The sequence below is a fragment of the Antechinus flavipes genome, chromosome 2, assembly GCF_016432865.1.
Source record: "Antechinus flavipes isolate AdamAnt ecotype Samford, QLD, Australia chromosome 2, AdamAnt_v2, whole genome shotgun sequence".
In the NCBI taxonomy this organism is placed as follows: Eukaryota; Metazoa; Chordata; class Mammalia; order Dasyuromorphia; family Dasyuridae; genus Antechinus; species Antechinus flavipes.
Window position 1 is genome coordinate 257,862,280 of NC_067399.1, and position 18,969 is coordinate 257,881,248.

Genomic DNA, 18,969 nt, shown 5'->3' on the forward strand with positions numbered 1-18,969 from the left:
AAGTAAGAATCCTGTCTACAATATCCCAGGCAAGTGATTATCCAACCTTTCCTGGAAGACTCCCCTATGGTAGATAATTCATTACCTACTCGGGCAGCACTCTTAATTTTCAATAGTGCTAATTATTAGGAAGTTTTTGCTTATACTGAACTCTCTTTTACCCAATTCTTCTAATTTTGACTTCTAGAGACAAGATCAAATCTGAATACTTGAAACTCCCTATCATGTCTAATCCTAAGACTTCTCTTCCCCAGGCTAACCAAACTTCTGCCTATCAATTGGATATCTAATAAGGAAGACCTAAAAGGAAGTTTTTAGTCTCTATAGGAGTTAAAGATAGAGAGGTCTCTGCATAGGATAGTTGATGGGCCAAAAAATGGTGACCAACAGTCCACAGTATGTAAATTCACACACTATATCATTAAAATGTGAGGTAAGTCAAAAAAATTGGCTTCTCCTTGCCTCCATTCCTACCCCACCATTAAAAACATGCTACTCAATAAGCCACTAGCCAACCAAAAATAAATGAAAAAAGAATTGAAGTTGATTTCTAGGTTTAGAAACATCTCTAAATTTTACAATTTTTGAGACATCAAAAAGACAACCATATTCTCTTCTGCTGATTGGTCCCTCTTTTTAACAGAATTCTGGGTCCCATAAACTTGGTCTAAACTCAGGGAGAATTTCCTGTATACCCAGCCTTCCAAATGATCAGTCTGAGCAGTGCTGTCTGGGAGAGTTGTGGGAGAGACAGATCTCATGCACTTATATGCCATGACACTCCAGCCTGGTGGTCTCTAGTGTCTGTATAGGGAATAGATAGACAGTATATGTCTGTGCATCCTGAAGATGTGCTATTACTATCTCTGAACTTAGCTTGGATGCTCTTGGGGGATGCTCTTATTCAACATCCTTTTCCCTTTTTTGACTTCCTCTTTGGAGCTATATATGTCTCACATCTACTCTAAACTAACTCATCACCACCCTGCTGCCGCACCACCACCATCGCCCTCCCAGTGATACAGTCTGAAGCTGGTTACCTTTTAATCCTTCCTTTTAATCCTTCCTTTCTTCCATCCTCACACTAAGTTGTCAAGTTTTATTAACTTAAGTTAAGTGCACACAGCTTGTCTCTCCAGGCAAACTAAAAGCTCCTAGAGGGTAGGGACTGTATCTTATACTTCTATATCTTCAAAAATGGTAAGCACATTCTCTTTCATTCCCATAACTCACTCTCATGTGCTTTTGCTAGGATGTAGTCAATGCCTCCAAATCTAGTCTGTCTACTCAGAGAAGCAGGATATAAGGTAAATTCTCAATAAATTCTTTTTAAGGGTCTAGGTAGGAAAGAATACATAGTAGGGAAAGATTAATGACAATTGTTCAAAAGAACCATGATATAGAGAAATTGCAAATTGTCATAGGTAAGTTATACAAGCTTGTCAAATGAAAACAAATATATATAAATTCGTAGATTATTTGAAAACTACATGGTAGCCCTTCTATTTTATCTATTGTTCCCTGTTTCAAACCGTATGGATATCATCTTCTTGACAGCAAGTATTGTTTTGTTTTTGCCTTTAAACCCCAAACCCAGCTTTGCGCATAGTAGTGTTTGATGATTTAAGCTGGTTGTGGTCCTTAAGAAAATCTGGTTATTACCAGCATATCAGTTTCCCAAGGAGAATGTGCAGTACTTGGCACCAAGAGGACAACTAGACAATAAAAGACAAGAAATCAGCTCTAAACCAATTTTAATGGCTTTCTTGATCTTACCAATAACTATATAGTAAGGATAGGGGAAGTTGTTGGATAGAAAGATCCCCATGTGGAACACAATATATAATGGACAGATCTTAGTTCAGTCTTAAGACCAGGTTCAGATGACTTCCTTCAGAGCCTAGGAAAGTCTCCATGCTGTACTATATGATCTATAGCTTTGTTCCACTTCACTCATTCTTCTGGGATTTAGGTAGGAGGTAATCAGTGCCTCCTAATCTAGTGTCTCATACAATTAAACCATTTAGATAAACAGGATGCATACTTGTGAAAGATTGCTGACCAGCCATTTGTAATTCTCCTTTTCTTTTTTAACTCTCTCCCTCCTGATTTCCAGCATGTTACCCAAGGACCCCAGACTTTTTATTCTTTATATCTAGGATATTCCTACCGGAGGTTGGTGACCTTGATCTCGGGTGTTTTTGTTCTGCTTGTAGAAGTCAAAAATCATCAGAGCTGCGTAGACTTTTCCCACAGTCATCTCATCAGCTGGAGGCAGAGATGGAGGAGAGGTGAATTGGTAATGTAGAAAGGAAGGAAGACAAATATAGTGTGAGGATGGGGAAAGAAAGAGCAGGGAAACCATGGAAAGTGTGGATTCAGAGAGAAAGGACAGAGAAGAAAAAAGGAAAAGCAAGAGAGAAACAAGGTTCACACCAACTTTCTTCCACTCCCCCACCCTCAATTCCCAGACATGAGATTCACAATGAATCTATCCCCAAAGAGGCCCAACTTGTCAATTTTCCAATGATCTGCACCAGGAGAATATGGGAGAAGGGTCTCTCAAGACCTCTTTTTCACTTCTTCATTTGTGGCAAAGGTACAACCATTCCTTTCAGAATTTGGATTCCAAACTTTGTCATCATCTCTAATTCTTCTCTCTTTCCTCCCCTTATAGTAAATTATTAAATTCTTTAGACTCTTCTTTTTGATTAGCTCTCAAATGTATTCCATTCATTAATTCCTTCCTTCACTCCCAGCATTGATTTTACTTTAATAAAACCCTAATCTTGGTCCAAGCATTCATCACTTCAAGCTTGGATTACTTCAAATTGGCCTTTCTGCTTCTAGTTCCTGGTCAAACATATTCTGCACCAAAAGGACCTTTCTTCAACATAGCATCTCTGCATTATCCCTCTCCTGTATCAAAACTAAATTTCTCTTCCTGTGTGGCTTCCAAAGCTTTCTATCACCTGGCCTCCATCTTCTCTATGTAACTTTATCTCCTATTCTATGATACTAATATTCTACCCCCCACTATCTACATGCCTATCAGAGTTATCACTACCTTGATGTTCTTAATAAATCTGTGCTCCTATCTGGAATGCTCTTTCCTGGGAAAATTCTCACTTTCCTTCAAGATCCCGTTTAAGCTTTATATCTAGCAGTTCAAAATGTTCCAATTCACACTGAACTCTCTCTCTTCATGATTTTTTGTACCATTTAAAAGTTATTCATTCAGTACTTATTAATGCAGGGGGAAGGGAAAACCCTACTAAGTACAACTTGACAAACATTCATCAAACATCTGCTATGGAAAGAATAAAAAATTATTCTGAAGTTTGGGACATGGGAGACACAGTAAATAGGGTTACCACAGACAGAAATAGCAAACTCAGGAGGAGGAATAAGTTTAGAGAGAAAGAAACCTACATTTGAGTTAAGTTGAGGTATTGTTGGGGCATAAAGGGCACAAAGACCATATGCTTGACTAATTGTACTATGGCATATACTCAGACACCATTCTTGGGATGTATTATCCAGTTTTCTGATTCTTTAGGCCCTCAATTCATAGAATGATAGCAGACTTGAGTGTGGCTTCTGAGGTCACTGAGCCCAATCCACACAAGGCCAGGAATCTTCCTTACAATAGTCCTAACAAATGGCCATCTAATATTCAGTGATGAATACTCCCTCTCTCCTGGGGAGCCCATTCAACTTATGGACATTTCTAATTGTTTTTTTTTTTTTCTTAAAAGTAGATAAAAGTCTTCCTTCTTGCAATTTCTATCCACAGTCCTTTGGGGCTGAGCAGGTCAAGTTAAATCCTTTGTCCACATCACAGAACTTCAAAAATTTAAAGATAATGATCACATTGCTACCTCCTACTCCCCAGTACCTTAACTCATTCCTTCTCTAGGTTAAACATTCCAAGTTATTTCAGCTGATTTCATTTTCAAGATGGCTCTGGTCATCATAAGAAAGCTGGTCTTTAAGCCAGGAAGACTTGCATTTAAGTCCTATCTCTAATACGTGCTAGCACTATGACTTTGGTCAGGTCATTTAAACTCTCAGCTTTCTAGGCAATTTTCTAAATGTTTCAGTTGCAGCACAGATGTTTACAATGGTAAAGAAAATTCCCTAAAATACTGAAATCACAGGTCTAATATCTATCCCTTCTTTTATGCCATGACCTTTCCATATGGGGAAGTTTACCTTTGAATGCCTCTCTTAACATTGGGCAGTGAGTTCAACCTGGACCTTCATCACTTCAAATCTGAACTATACCAACAGACCTTTAATTGCCCCAGCTTCTGTTCTCTCCTATACATACTATTTGCATTACCTTTCTAAAGTCTATTTTTATCCCATCTCTCTCCTGCTTAAAAGATGCTGTTGAAATGTTGTCATTCATTATAACCAATCCAAGATCCTTACTATCCAAAACCCTATATCTTGATCCTCTTCCTACCTCACCTCCATTTCTCATTAGATTCTCTGTTATTACCATGGAGATCTTCTCTCTTTGAATTCAATTTTCTCCTATGTTATTATTTAGTCATTTCAATCATGTCTATTTGTGATCCCATTTAAGATTTTTTTTGGCTGAGGCAAGTGGGGTTAAGTAACTTTCCCACGGTCACACAGCTGGAAGTATTAAGTGTCTGAGGTCAAATTTGAACTCAGATCCTCCTGACTTCAGGGCCAGCACTCTTTCCACTGTGCCATCTAGCTGCCCCGGGATTTTCTTGACAAAAATACTGGAGTAGTTTGTCATTTCCTTCTCCAGCTCATTTTACAGATGAGAAGACTGAAGCAAAGAGGGTTAAATGACTTGTTCTAGGTGACAAGGTAACTTCTTGACTTTCAACCCTGTCAACTCTATTCACTGTGCCACCTAGCTGCCTATCTTTTCTATTCATCTTCCAAACTTATCTCTTCCAGAAAGCCATCTACAACTTAACATCTCCCCTTAAGTCTTTAGCACTCAGTGTGCATAATACTAATTTATACTTACTAATATGCTCCTCTGACAATGACATTCTCTGCTTATTTGTCAGAACATGTGTATTCTTCCTCCCAGATTTGTAACTTCTTGAAGGCAGAGAATATTTCTTTCATAGAACTGCAGAAATTTAAAACCTTAAAAGTCATCTGGTCTAATTTCTTCTCCAGTGTGAGAATCCTTTTTTTTTTAATTATATTACCAAGATACTAAGGCACGATCATCTTACTTCTGCTAGAAATGACAGAAAGTTCACTACCCTTCAAGATGGTCCATTTCATCACTGGATAGCTCTGGTTGTTAAAAAGTTCTCATGACACTAACATTTTCTCTCAAGGACCCTGTCATTTTCCTATCATAAATCAAGATTTCCTTGTTCTGAATACCTTTCTACATTAATCCCAGAGTAGCAGTTTTCATTATTTTGTCTACCTTTTGAGAGGTGAGATTTACCTCCTCACAGTGTCTGGTCCATGACTATGTATACAGTATTATCAAGGGAACAAGGCTATCGAGGATGAAACGAAGATTTTCATTCTGAACTTACTAACTATACAATGAGTCAGTAGGTGAGGAATGCCCATTCTGACCTTTGCCATTGCCCCAGATCTAACTTCCCTCAGATATCCCCATCTACTATTTCCTGCCATGTCTGTACCTACTTCTTCCATTCCTCCTCAGCTCATCCCCCTCCATCCTCTTAGCCTCTCTTGGCAAGGATTCTCGAGGGGAGGGACAAAATTGTTGGAGTGGAGATTGTTCCTCTACTTTCTTACTTACGTTTATGTGGAGGCACCAGTAAGTCCAGTGTCTTCTGGGGCAGATTAGCCCAAACAGATGCAATCTCTTTCCTCAGTTCTGCATCACACTGATGCTGTTTCATTCCCGCTATGGATCCAAAGCAAGGAGAGGGAAAGGCAGAGAGAGGGTTCTTAAATTCACTCAATAAGTGTTTATTGAATAGCTACTGAAAAGTAGGCACTCTGCTATGTACATTAAAAATCCGTGCACTTTATTAAAGTATATTTTCCCTTATTTTTCTTGTTTGTGTGTGTGTGTTTTCTTTTGAAATATGGCTAATATGGAAAAGTTTTTCATGATTTCACATGTATAATCAATATCATATACTGCTTGCCTTCTCAAGGGATGGGAAGGAGGGAGATAATTTGAAACTCAAAATAAAAAAAATGTAAAAAGTCTGTTTTATATAAATGGGAAATACTCAATGAAATAAAAAAAAAATCTTTTAAGAACCCCTGCATTCAAGGAGCTCACAATCTAATAGGGGATAAATTGAAAATTAATTCTGACAAATGCCATTTGTGAGGCATGAAGAGCTAGGAAATAGCGACCAATTACTTCCACTTGAGGTAATCAAAGAACATTTCGAAGAGGTACTAGGTGACTTAGATCTTTAAGGAAGCCATAAATATGTGTTACCTTATGATGGATTATGTTTTAACAGGAAGATACAGGGAAAAAGGTATTTCATCTGAAAGAAGAAACATGAGTAATGGATGACACAGGAGGCAAGAAAGCAGAAGGCTGTATGAGAAATGTCATTGCAGTGCAAGTTGACTGGATTTGAGAGTTCCATGATGGGAAGTAATATGAGATAAGGCTGGAAAGTTAAATTAGAGACAAACTGTGAAGTGCCTTGGCAACCAAACTAATAAGTTTGGGCTTTTTCCTGCAGGTGCCAGGGAACCATGCAGTTTCTAGGCAGGGGAGTGATGTTATCAAAGCCACTTATCAGGAAGATTAATCAGTCAGTCTGTGAAGCATGGTTAAAAGGGAGGATTTGAATGTAGGAAGGCTGGTTTAGGAAGCCATTGCAGTGGTGGTAATGAGGTTCTAAAATGGAGAATTTGGATTCAAAACCAGAAAAAGAATTCTAGCCTCCTAGTTCTCTACCTGCCAGGAAAACAGAGGGATCCCTGGAGCCTCACAAAAAGGCTAATAGTTTTTAGAAAGACAGGACTAAAATCTGTCTCTTCCCTCATTTAGGCAATGAGACAAGAGGCTGTCCCTTTCCAGTCATGCTCATTCATTATCTGTCTCTCCCAGGGAACAGTCTCCCTCTTGGGGAGAACATCCTACCCTTTTATGAGACAAGAGAAACTGTAGGCATCTTTAGATATTCTCTTCAAAAGCCCAGTGACTTTCCTTGGTCAGAACAAGGTAAAGAGGGAAGAGCCACCTGCCACTTAGGAGATGGATATATTGAGAAAAGGCAAAGAGAGCAAAGGGGATTCCAGAGGCATTTCAAGTGGTACAGACTGCCTCAGCTCAGCCCTTCTCCAGGTTTCTTGGGCACTAACATGATCAAATGTTAATCTGAAGGTTAACCCATGTTCTTAATCTGGGCTTTGTAGATTCTGAGCGAACCTCTTTTATCCTCCCTGATATCCTCCCTGCAGACTGCTCCCAGGGAGGTGTTAAGAGGTTCATTGCCTCAAGAAAAAAGGACTGCAGTGTCCCAGATCATTTCATCTCCCTCTCTTCCATTCCTTCAGGACAGTGATATTCTCTGAACTTCAATAGTCTTGCCTTCAGTATGTCAGAACCAAGCATTTTATCATTCCCCTGTATCATTCTCGAATTGCTTCTTAGGATTCTTGTGTCCCCCGACAAGATTTGTTCCTGTGCAAAAAGTTGGCTTTTCTTACTTTCTTAACCACAATGAAAAGCACAGCTCTGGAAGCACAATAAATATAGAAATTTCAGTAGGTCCAGTTCTGACCTAACCTATTTTGACAACTAATGGAAGAACGGTGTGGCCATTCTCTTTTTGGAAAGGTTGGGCCTAGAGTATCCCTACAAATGTCTTTATCAAGCTATTCGGGAAAAAGAATGCTCTTCTTGTTGAGACAAAGAATGGGGAGTCTTCCTGTTCCCTCTACCTTGAATTCCTACCCATCCTCTAAAGACCAATGCAAGTGCTATTTTGTCCAGAACCTCTTCCCTGATCCTGACCTGCCAGAGACAGCTTCTCCCCAGCTCAAATGTCATACTGTGCTCTGTCCTGTACTTCCCTAGCACAATTTAGAATCTTGTGTGTTATGATTATTCCTAAGGCCATAGTTCCTTTAGCCTGCAAAAACTGTACTGGAGAGAACTCAGAATTAGCTGAACTTTGCATATCTCACAGGGTTAAACATAATGCTTGGCTAAAGATGTTCTCCCTGAAGAACAAAGTGACCGTTAATTCCTGTCAGCGACTCCAGGCTTGGAGTGCATGGCTCCGTGCTCTCCTCAGGCCCTGCTTGTTGCCAGAATAGGGTAGATATGTATAGCTCCTGCCCAGCCTCTGATTTCAGTCCCCCTCAGGCTGTCAGCCCTCTTGGCCCCTCACCTGGTGCAAGCTTGATGTCCAGAGCCGTCCGGATGAGGGCCATCAAGGTGGAAGTGAAGTGCACAGTCATGTCCTCATTGGAGATGGGCATGTTCATTCGCACCAGACGCTGGGGAGAGACCCAAGGGTGGGTCAGGAGAGGAGCCGGGCCCGCCAGCCACCCTTCTGTCTGACCCTCCCCCTCCCGACTGCTGGCTTGAAGGCTTAGGAAAGGTTAAGCTTTGGTGCGCTTGTGGCCTGCTCTCCTCTCCCGGGAAGGGAGGACATGGGCTAGCTCAGTAGAAAGGGGGAGGTTTGCCAGCATTCATAATCCCCCTCAAAGCCAGCCTCAGAAACCCAAGGACCAAACCAAGTCCGGCCTCCTTTGATCCAAGGATGAGAGGCTACTCTCAAAAAGACCTATTGGAAATGTCCTTCCCCCAGGAACAGACCAGATCTCTGCTGCCTCAGTTGTACCTTCCATCCCCCAAGTTCAATGCTGGCCAGCCTTCTGTCCTTTGGCAGAAGTCTGCTTTGGGCCTCCAGCACCCATGCCCTGGTCTCCCTCCACTGCAGAGGGAAGAGAAAGACTAGTTCTGCTGCTGGTTCTGAACGGCCACTTTGCAAAGAGCCTGAGGCCCCAGGCTGGGCAGGATGTCCCTGCCCTTTCTGGGGGCTGGCAGTGGCAGGGGAGCTAAACACATTTCTCTTCCCAAAGTCTCTTGTGTCCTAAGCTTGGGCTAGCCAGGCTTGCCTCATCCCTGCAGTCCTCCTGTGTGGCTTCCTCCTTGATTATACAACTAGTTATTCAGTATTGTGGCTCATTACTCCATAAGTGGAAGAAATAGGGTTTCCAGGCAGTTCACACAGGAAGGTAAAAGGGCTTAACCTTCAGTTTGTTTTAGGGTCCTCTATAACAACGGTACCATGTGATTCTCCGAGCTACCTACATTCCCTGGATCCCAGCAGGTCTATCAAATGGGGAGATTCCACAGCTGGATCTCAAGGTCCCTTATAGGAGCTTACGGGAGTTGTTGCCCAAGAGAATCTGCTCTTGCTCCCTGCACTTTTAATGCCCAAAGTTCCCAAACTGCCTGTCAGCCCTCCCGGTTGTGACTCCTTCCTCGACTCCTCAGGCTTCAGAAAGGTCTGTCCTGGATAGAAAAGATATAGACTACCATTTGTAGAGAGACCAAGGGAGGTGATCCGGGCATGGGAGCTCGTCTTAGACCAGGTTTCCCAGTCCCTTCAGGAAGTCGCAGAATCTCAGCTGAAAGGGATGTCAGAGATCATCAAATCCAATAGGAATCAGAAGCAGGAATCCCTTCTCTAACACTCCAAATAAGTTTCTGCTTAAGAGTTGTGATCACCTTAGGATCAGCCCATGCCACTTATAGAGATCTCTAATAGTTTGGAAGCTTCCTTTTGTATCAAAAACTGCCTTTTTTGCAACTTTCATCCGCTGCTTTTAATTCTGCCCTATTAGAGCCAACCAAGCAGAATTCGCCTAGTCTGTCTTACAAGAGCTTCCAAACAATTAAAGCCTTTCAAATACTGAAACATGAACATGGTGACCCTCTACAAGTGCATTGTTCTACAGAATAATACAACTGATCTTTGTAAGATATGGTTTCCAGTCCCTCAGCCATCTTAGTGATCCATTCCAGCTTGTCACTGTCTTTCCCAAAAGGGGAATGCTTCTCTTTTGTGTTGGAAGGACTGGCTTCCCTCCTAGTTGCTGGAACCTGTCAGGTTTTGAAATGTCCTGTTTGGGAGTCAAGAGTGGTAAAGTGGAAAGAATGAGCTCTGGATCTGAGTCAGAAGCCCTGATGCTGATACTTTATTATTCTGGGGCAGTTACTTCTCTTTTCAAAATTTCTTCATCTGAGAAATGAGTCTGACTTAATAGCCCCCTTCAGGTCTGGGAGTGACCTCTTTATCTATGGTTATCTGATTTCTCTGACTATGAACAAGCAAGTGGAGAGTTTGAAGAGTGACAGGAGCAGGGAGGAAGGCAACCAATCCCGACCCAATTCCAAAGGGCAGCCGGCAGTCTCAGAGAGTTTCCATTGCTTACATATCAAAAGGGAAAAACTGGGAGGATTTCCCTGAATGCCAGGGCAGATAACTGATGTGGCAGTAAATAGCAGAACTGCAGATTTAAAATCTGGGAGGAATATTCAAACTAATTACATCCTTTAATTTCACAGATGAAGAAATAAGTCCAAAGATTTTAACTTAAGGGACATGTAAGTTAGTTGAAGAGCTGGGACTAGAACCTGGACCTCCTAACTTCAACTTCACCTCTTTGTGGAAGAAGAAAGAAGGATTAAAGAGATTCCTTTTGATAACAGTTCTTGAGAAGATATTGTTCTTTCCAGGTCCCAGAAGAAGCTGCTAAAGCTCAAGAATCTGAGTTTCCACAATGTACTCCTAAAGGAGCTTTGGTCAGGTAGCTTGCTCATTGCCTAGGTTTGTAGGGTATCTTATCTGTGTTTTGGGGAGGGGTGGGGTAGAGAAGTACATTTGCTTAATTCCAATAGAGCCCCCAGTGCTTCCCTCTTCCCCATTCTCGCTGGATCCAGTATTTCAAGTTTTGAACTTTAGGCTAAAAACTAAGTCATGGATAAAGAAAAAAGGCAAAGCCTTAATCTAAGTTGGGGACATTTGGGACTTCTGGGAGAATAGGATCTGTTCCTCTTCACCCTAATCCAGGAGAAGCTCTGGCCATGCTGGGATCTCAGATCATAAGAACCATGATCAGAATATGAGAAACTCACAAAATGAAAGGGGACCTATATCTTGAGATCTATCCCTATGTTAGGCAGGAGCCAGCTAGCTGCTAATCTAAAGGAGGAATGTGAACTGACCCTCGGGATCCTTGGGTCAGTGATAATCATCAAGGAAACTTTTACTAACCAAGGATTTGATACCTTTCCCAAAGACACGTCCAGTCAGGTCACCTGTAGGTCAGGAGCTAGTGGAGGCTGCTAACACGGTGAACTGAGCCTTGGGTAGCCTCTCCTAGGTTACCATGAGAAGCCCATCCACAGCCTAGAGAAGAACGCTAATCCCCAACCCAATGGGCGTGTTTGGAACCTGGGGAAACTGCCAGGTTTTAGCTTGGTGAGAGGAGGTCAGGCTCCATGAGGGCTTGGACCCTGAGCCTTCCTGCAAGTACAAGCTCCCCATCCCCAGGGAGTGAGATGGCTAGCAGCAAAGGAGTCCTAGCGGCCTGAGAAATCTTTCCCACTCTGTCCCACTATCTCAGCTCGGTGGCTGGGCCAGCAGTTGCCCGCAAGTGGTCAGGTCCCTTAGGAACCTTGTCCTCTGATACAGCTAATCTGGATAATCCCCTTGGCTGATCCCTGGAAACGACCTGAAAGGAAATACAGAGTCAGGCCAGTGATGACTCCTAGACCCCCTTTCCAGTTCTTTCATGGCAGAATGTCTTAAAGGGACTTACCATTTTGGAAAACATAACTTCGAACCAGCAGTTATTACCATTCAGAGTGGGAGAGCTGAGCAGAGGAAAGGACTGAGACATCTAGAAAAGGAGCCACTTTAACCCAATCTCTGCTCCATTCTCTCTGCCATTTTTGCCACTGCCCCTGCCCTAACCCACAGCCCCCACCTTAGTCTATCCCATTTAGTGCTCAAAGGAAGGATCCTTTCCAGTGGAGACATGCTTGGGGAAGGCCACAGAAATGTCTGGCCCCACGATAACTCATTTCCTTCATGATCTGGGGTCCGTCTGAGAAAAGGCAGGCAGCAGCTACAGCTATAGGACATTGCCCTGACTCAGTGTTTTACCCTGCGGGGGGAGGGAGCAGATGCCAGAGCTGGCTGCCCCCTCCCCACAGGGGTTAGGAAAGTAATCTCCGCTGTCCCAAATGGTCGGACCCAATATGAAATGCTGGCAAAGTTCCAATTTAGTGTATTCAATCGGGGGTCCCCAGGCAACAGGCCCCAGCCTCTCAGCGCACAAAAGGTTAGAACACAGACAGTCAATATTCAGTGCAATCCAATGGTTAACTTACTGCAGGAGGTTGAAGGAGTCCCACTTCAGTGAGAGAGAGAAGGTTAGGGATGGAAAGAGACAGAAGATGCATGGGCGTGAAGAATAAGCAGATGAGTCCTAACTTCCATCAGGAGAGCTCCATCCTGGGGTGGGCCAGGAGCTGACACGGGGGGCCTGGCCTTCCCACTGGAATACGGCTTTAAGAGTTGCATGGGATATTTTCCTCTGCCATCTATTCTGCTTCGTGGACATTTCCTGGAGCCTCTCCAGAAGCCTCTAAGGGAGCCAATAGCAGCTGCCTACTGAAAAAGCCTGGCGAACATAACCTGACTGTGCCCAGCTGGAGGGCTCGGGGTTGGCTGAAGCCTTATGGCTGGCTCTCAATTTCCACAAACTCCCTAGATGAATTTCCTCTGCCATTCTCTTCCCCATATCCACATCTACCTTCTTACCAACGAGGAGGGGCTGGAGAGGCCCCCAGCTCCCCCCTTTCCCAAAGCTCTTAGCCTCTAGCCCTTGTCTCCAGGTCAAGGAGCCATGCTGCCAGCCAGGAAGAACAATCACTGGGCTAGGACTGGCGGACACCCCCAAAGCTACGGGAGAAATAAAGGCTCTCTTCTCCCTCGTAAGGCTGGCCCTCAGGTTCTGCACCTGTGACCGAGCCCTGAAGCCTGTTCCCATGAAACTCTCAGGTGAGATACAGGCTGAGGAGGACTCTTTGTCATTGTCGCTACTAGCAGTGCAGGTGAAGTGGCTTCCCAAGCTTACCTAGGTGTCTTTTCCCCTCTCCCCCTCCTCTGCCCTCATCTGCACAGACAGAGGGAGCTCTCTGCTAATCAGAGAGGGAAAGGAGTCTGGCAGTCATTCTTCAGCTATGATGGCTGTTGTTGGAAGGAAAAAGCAAAAGAATCAAGAGTGTGGGATGTCAGAATATGGCTGGGGTCTTCTCTTTTGATAGGGTTGGAATCAGCCGTTTAGGGCTCCATTATTATCTGGAAACAATCATCCAATAAAATCTTGAGGGGTTTTATTTTTTTGTGTGAAGGTGACAGTTCTCTATATAACTTCACTAGCTCTTGAAAACCAAAACTCATCCTTCTGGGACCCTGGCACCAAAGCCCATAGACCACCCATTACTGTTTATATTACATCTATTACATACCATCTACTGTTGCTTACTATATGCCCCATTCTCTTTGGCCTTCCTCAAACCATACTGAAGAGATTTTCTCCCAACTCAGTATCTGACTACAGACTATATGTGTCTGAGATAAGGAAAGGAAAAAAGGGGGCTGTTTTGGGTCCTCATTTTTCTATCCTACCCTCTCATTGCCTCAGGTAAGTATTTCCCTGAATTCTATCATCTTGCAGACTTCCTCATTTCTTAGTTCTTGGTACACAATAAATGCTTAATAATAGCTCTGTCTGTCTGCTTGTCCATTTTAGTCATATTACTCTAGGCTTAGGCCTATAGGGAGTAGCCCTGTATTTTACTTCTAGATTATCCAGAAATGTACTTTAGTCAAAAATCAGTCTCATACAGTGACTCTTTCTTTTCTTCTTGGTTACCCTTCCAGAGGAATAAATTAGGGGTGAATGATAGACTGTTGAATGTATGAGAATTAGAGTTCAATATATTACTCCAACCCACTAAGCGAAAGCCCCAAAGCCTGGGTTTTGAATCATTTTTCTCATCTTATCTCTCAAAATAGCTAGTTTCCTTTAAGAATTCATTTAAATATCACCTTTTTTGGGAAACTTTGCCTGATTCCCTCATCTGCTAGTGCCCTGCCCCAAGCCATATATCCATCTCCATCTCTCTCTCTCTCTCTCCTCTCTCTCTCTCTCTCTCTCTCTCTCTCTCTTTCCATTTCTGTATGTATATGTGAGCTCTTATTAGACTGCAAGCTACCTGGGAACAAGAACTTTCATGTTGTCTTTAGATCCCTCCAAGCACAGTAGCTAGCACATGATAAGCATTTAATAAATGTTGATTGATGGTGGCTAGTAGAATGGGAACTTGAAGACAAAGGGTGGTCATTAAAGTGGTCCGGAGAAAAGTCCTTGGTTGAGGCTTACACTTTTCATAGTGGTCAGAGCTGGAAGAGGCTTTAGAGTTCAATTAGTTTAACCCCCTCTTTTTGTAGAGGGGAAAACTGGGACTCAGAGACAAGAAATTCACTCAAGATCACGCATCTACCGCAGAACAGATTTGGTACTAGAACATCATGCGATTGTTCTTTCTTCTGTCTCCTTTTCTTCAGAAGTCAATGAAGTGAACCTTCCAGGAGATCCCTGAGTCTAAGTACTGGCCACTGATTTTCTGTTTTAGAGATTCTCTCAAGAGTGGGGAATGAAGGTTTGGCCTGATGTCCCTGCTGACAGTGAATAGCTTAGCTTCCTAGATTGCTAAAAGCCAATGTCTTCTCAGGGAACTATTCTCTATCACCTGCAACATTGGCTTCCATGTAGCAAGCAAGGGTGAATTCTTTCCCCTTGGAAGCAGGGCCTTGGTGGGCCTCTATTCCTGGGACAGGTGAGTAGCAAATAACTGGGAGAAAACCGACACATTCAGGGTTCATATGGTGCCTTCACTTTGGTCATTTTGGAAAGGCTAGCAGGGGAAAAGCACAAGAGCTCTAGAGAATTTGTTGGTGTCCTGATATTCTGGGGTGAGGAAGTATCTGCAGCAGCCACAGATCAGTTGACAAGGACATAATAAGAAGGTGCAAAAGGAGCCTTTACAGAAGTTCTGCCATATCCTTCTCCAAAGTCTAACTGATAGAATTATCATGGACGTTCAAGACTTTATCTCTCCATGTCTGTCTCCCTTCTCTCTCTCTCTCTCTCTCTCTCTCTCTCTCTCTCTCTCTCTCTCTCTCTCTCTCTCTTTCTCTCTCTCTCTCTCTCTCTGACTGAGGTTTGGTTTGGGCTTTTTATTTTTGTTTTTGTTTTGAAAAAAGAGGCATTCAAAACTGGAGGAATTAGAAAAGGTTCAAATAGGTGGTGTCTGAGCTGATCTTTTAAGGAAACTTGGGGTTATAGGTGGAATATGTGAGGAAGAAATATATTCCAGGTGTGGGAGAGACAGCCTGGTGCAAAAGTATTGAGAAAGAAGATAGATTGTCAAGTACGAGGCATAGAGAGAAGCACTTTGTAGCTCCACTGATAAGTGCACAAGTAATTATTAGGATTTACATAGCTCTTAAGGTTTGCAAAGCACTTCACAAATATTCTCTCATTTTATAAAACCCTGGGAAGGTACTATTATTATCTCCATTTTATAGATAAAGTAGTAGAAGCAGGAGAAGTTAAATGATTTGCCCAGAGTCACACAGCTAGTAATTATCTCAGACCACTTGTGAACTCCAGTTTTCTTGATTCCAGGTCCAGAACTCTATCCACTGCATAACCTAGAAACACATAGGAAACTAATATATAATAAGGCTATAAGGGCATGCATGCTTTTTATGGTGGAAGGTAATGGGCTGAAAACACCAAATAAAAGGATGAAATCCAATGAGACTCCCTAACAACATCTTCCAGTACAGAGAGCCCTGAATTGGGAGTCAGAAGATCAATTTTTGGTCTTGGCTCTGCTACCAATTTACTGTGTGACCTTGGGCCAAATTATTGCACTCTGAGCCTCAATTTCCTCCTTCATAAAATCTGGGAGTTAGATTGAATGAGTTCTAAGGTCTCTTTCAGTTCCACCATCCCAAAATCAGGATTATAACTAGCTTCCGTTCTGATTGTTAAGCTTTTCCCAACTAATCCAAAATGCTTCCCAAATTCTTAAGCTAAACATATCATGGAAGCTTTAACAGGAATGTTAAATAACCTAACTAGCAAAGAATAAGGGGATTATCACTTGAAAAACATACTAATCACTGAAATAACTAGACTATCTATTAAAAATGTTTCCCACAAAAGAATATTAATCAGATAAAATGTATTTATATCAATACTGTTTGCTGTCAGAAATTCTAGTTAATTCGTCTGCTATGATAAGCTACATATTCCAGGGTCAGGCAATTTTTCTCAATAGCAGTGCTGGAAGTCAAGAATTTTGTGACTCTCTCCATCCCACCCTCTTTGGGAAATACCAGTGTGATCCTCCTTACCACAGCAACTGCTGGAAAAAAGCTTTCCATCTTTCACCATCTCCTCAGAAACAGGCTCAGTTCCTATACCTGAGGAAGGCTGTACCTGGCCCCTGAAAAAATCGCCTTGCCAACAGCTCCTCCCTCTCTTGGTTGGGCTCTGGACACAGATTTCAGGGACAATGATGAGTCCCCGGTATGTCAGACCACAGGAAGGGAAGGGCTGCTCCCAGCTACTTGTCTGTGAGGCTGTGGTGTTGGTGATTGGCTAAAAGTCCTTCCCTTCTCTTTCCCATTTCCCCTGCCTTTCCATGGCTGGTCTCCCCCCTTCACATGGATGGAGCTCTCCTGCTTCTGAATGAGGTTAAAGACACTCACATGCAGGCATTACAATCCAAGCACCAAGACGCATGCACGCCAACTCTGCCGCAGGGCCTGGCTCTGACTAGCTGAGGAGGGGGTCCGAAGCATCGGCCTCCTGGGGGGAGGCTGCTGAGGTACGAGAACCACCACACAAGCCGCACTGAGACAGTCACCAGAGACACAAGGAGTCAACACAGAGACACGTAGGACAGAGGCGCAGTACGGGGGCAACGCAGGCTGGCGGAGGGAGAAGAGTCATTAAAGAAGGCGGGAGGGCCGAAGCCTTGGCCAGGAGGCGAGAAAGAGCAGACAAGAGGCAGAGCCTAAACCTTGACTTGGTTCCCCAGTCCAGAACAGCCTCGGAGCTCAGGACTGCGGGCAGGGAGGCTGGTTACAGATTCACTTGAGTGGGAGGATGGGAAGTGGGCTGGGGAGTGGGGGGCTGGGAGGGCCTGAGCACCGTACCTCGCACCCCCAGAAAGGAAGGGCTGGAGCGAGGCTAGGGCTAAGGTGAAGCGATCATTAGACCGGAGGACAGAGGCTGCTGGGGTGAGCTCACAAGTATCGTGCTGTGCCCACTAACTCACCCATGAAAGCAGGGACAACTGCAGGGCTGGGCCCCTGATTGAGGTCCACTCTGAACAAGCAGGTGGGATGGGCACCTGGAGCTTGCTGGGAATGGATGACAAACACCTCCCAGCTTGTCCTCCAGGTCAAACTCAAACTGGAGCCCAGGAGCTGCCCTCGGGGAATTGCTGGCGTGAACAGCGTTCCTGCTCGGGCTCAGGGTCTCATTTCTAAACTGAAGGGCCAAGGTCACTCAAAGGAAAGTGTAGCTTCTGGAATCTATCATAGACATGGGTAGGGAGGAGCTACAGTCACAGAAAGGATGGAGCACAAACTCAACCTGCAGGAACATTCTGAAAGGCCTCCCTTTGGGAAAGCTGTGCTCCAGGGCAGGTTCAGCCCTGCCTTCCAGAGGAAAGCAAGGAAAGAAACACTTATTATAAACAATTATCTATATAATTGTATTAAAATAATATAATTATAAATTATTATTATTAAGTGTTAGATAAATATTTCATTTAATCCTCTCAAAAGCCTTGGAAGGGCCAATTTTATGGCTGAGGTAACTGAGGCAGAGATTAAGTGACTTGCCCAGAGTCACACAGCTCGTGTTTAAGGCTGAATTTGAATTCAGGTCATCCTCACTCCATGCTGGAAATTCTATTCATAGCACAACCTAGCGGCCAGAGATCACTGTGCTTCGCAAGGGTGATCAAGGAAGATCAAGGAATGACTTTTCCTTCAAGCCCCTGATAAGCCTTCATACCTTGCCTCAGCTGCTTAAGCACATTTGTTTTGTGGGAGTTTTTTTTTTTTTTTTCTATTTTCTGTATCAGGAAGGTAAAAGCAAAGACCTCAAAGGAAAGTCTAAGATGGTCATCCTGCACCGTGGGGCTGGAGGCAGGGCCTTTCCATTTTACAAGGCTGAGGACATGCTAGGGTAGCAAGCAAGAAGAAACATATAAGCCTGCCCCCACACAGTTATGTCTCTCACTCCCTACCGAAAAAAACAACCCATCCAGATATCTTCAAACACAAGTCTTCTTGTTCTTTGTCTCAGCCCAGGATTGTATTTTTGTGGCCCGAGAATGAAGTTTGTAGGTTTTCTAGACAAATGCTACTCTAAGTCAGTCAAGTGGCCAGTCTCAGTTAGAAATTCCAGAGGCCAGGAAGGAAGTGTACACTCTACCGACAGGTTTAGACCCACAGATTTACTAAGAGATTTGCAAGGTTACTTACTATATTCTTATCCTCTACTGACCTGGAAAATAAAAGGAGACTCTAAAAGGGTTTGTGGGTTCACAGGAGGCCAACAGAAGGGCTTGGGATGTCGGATGTAGTGGCCTGTGGAAATGTGGGATTTGGTATCCATGCACAAGAAACACCCAGGATAAGTGTGCATGTTTACACTTATCCACATAGAGGTGCAGAGCTTTGTGCAGACTTGGCTTTGGCCATTTGGGAGGGAGGAGGGGTTTGGAAGACACAGGGAGGTAGGAGGGTGGGGGTGAAGGCCCATGACCCTCACATTTGGAAGTCAGTTGCAGGTAAATCTCCAACCCTGCTGCCTCCACCA

General features: G+C 43.5%; 1 protein-coding gene across 1 annotated transcript in view; it reads right to left on the minus strand.

Annotated features, from left to right (window-relative positions):
• The window catches only part of CACNA1B (calcium voltage-gated channel subunit alpha1 B), a 252,680-nt gene that overhangs the window by 13,788 nt on the left and 219,923 nt on the right, over positions 1-18,969 (minus strand). The window contains exons 39-41 of the mRNA XM_051976837.1: positions 8,361-8,469; positions 5,786-5,893; positions 2,171-2,268 (exon numbers count right to left, since the gene is read on the minus strand). Coding sequence (XP_051832797.1) covers positions 2,171-2,268; positions 5,786-5,893; positions 8,361-8,469 — 315 coding nt within the window. The remainder of the gene's footprint in view (positions 1-2,170; positions 2,269-5,785; positions 5,894-8,360; positions 8,470-18,969) is intronic.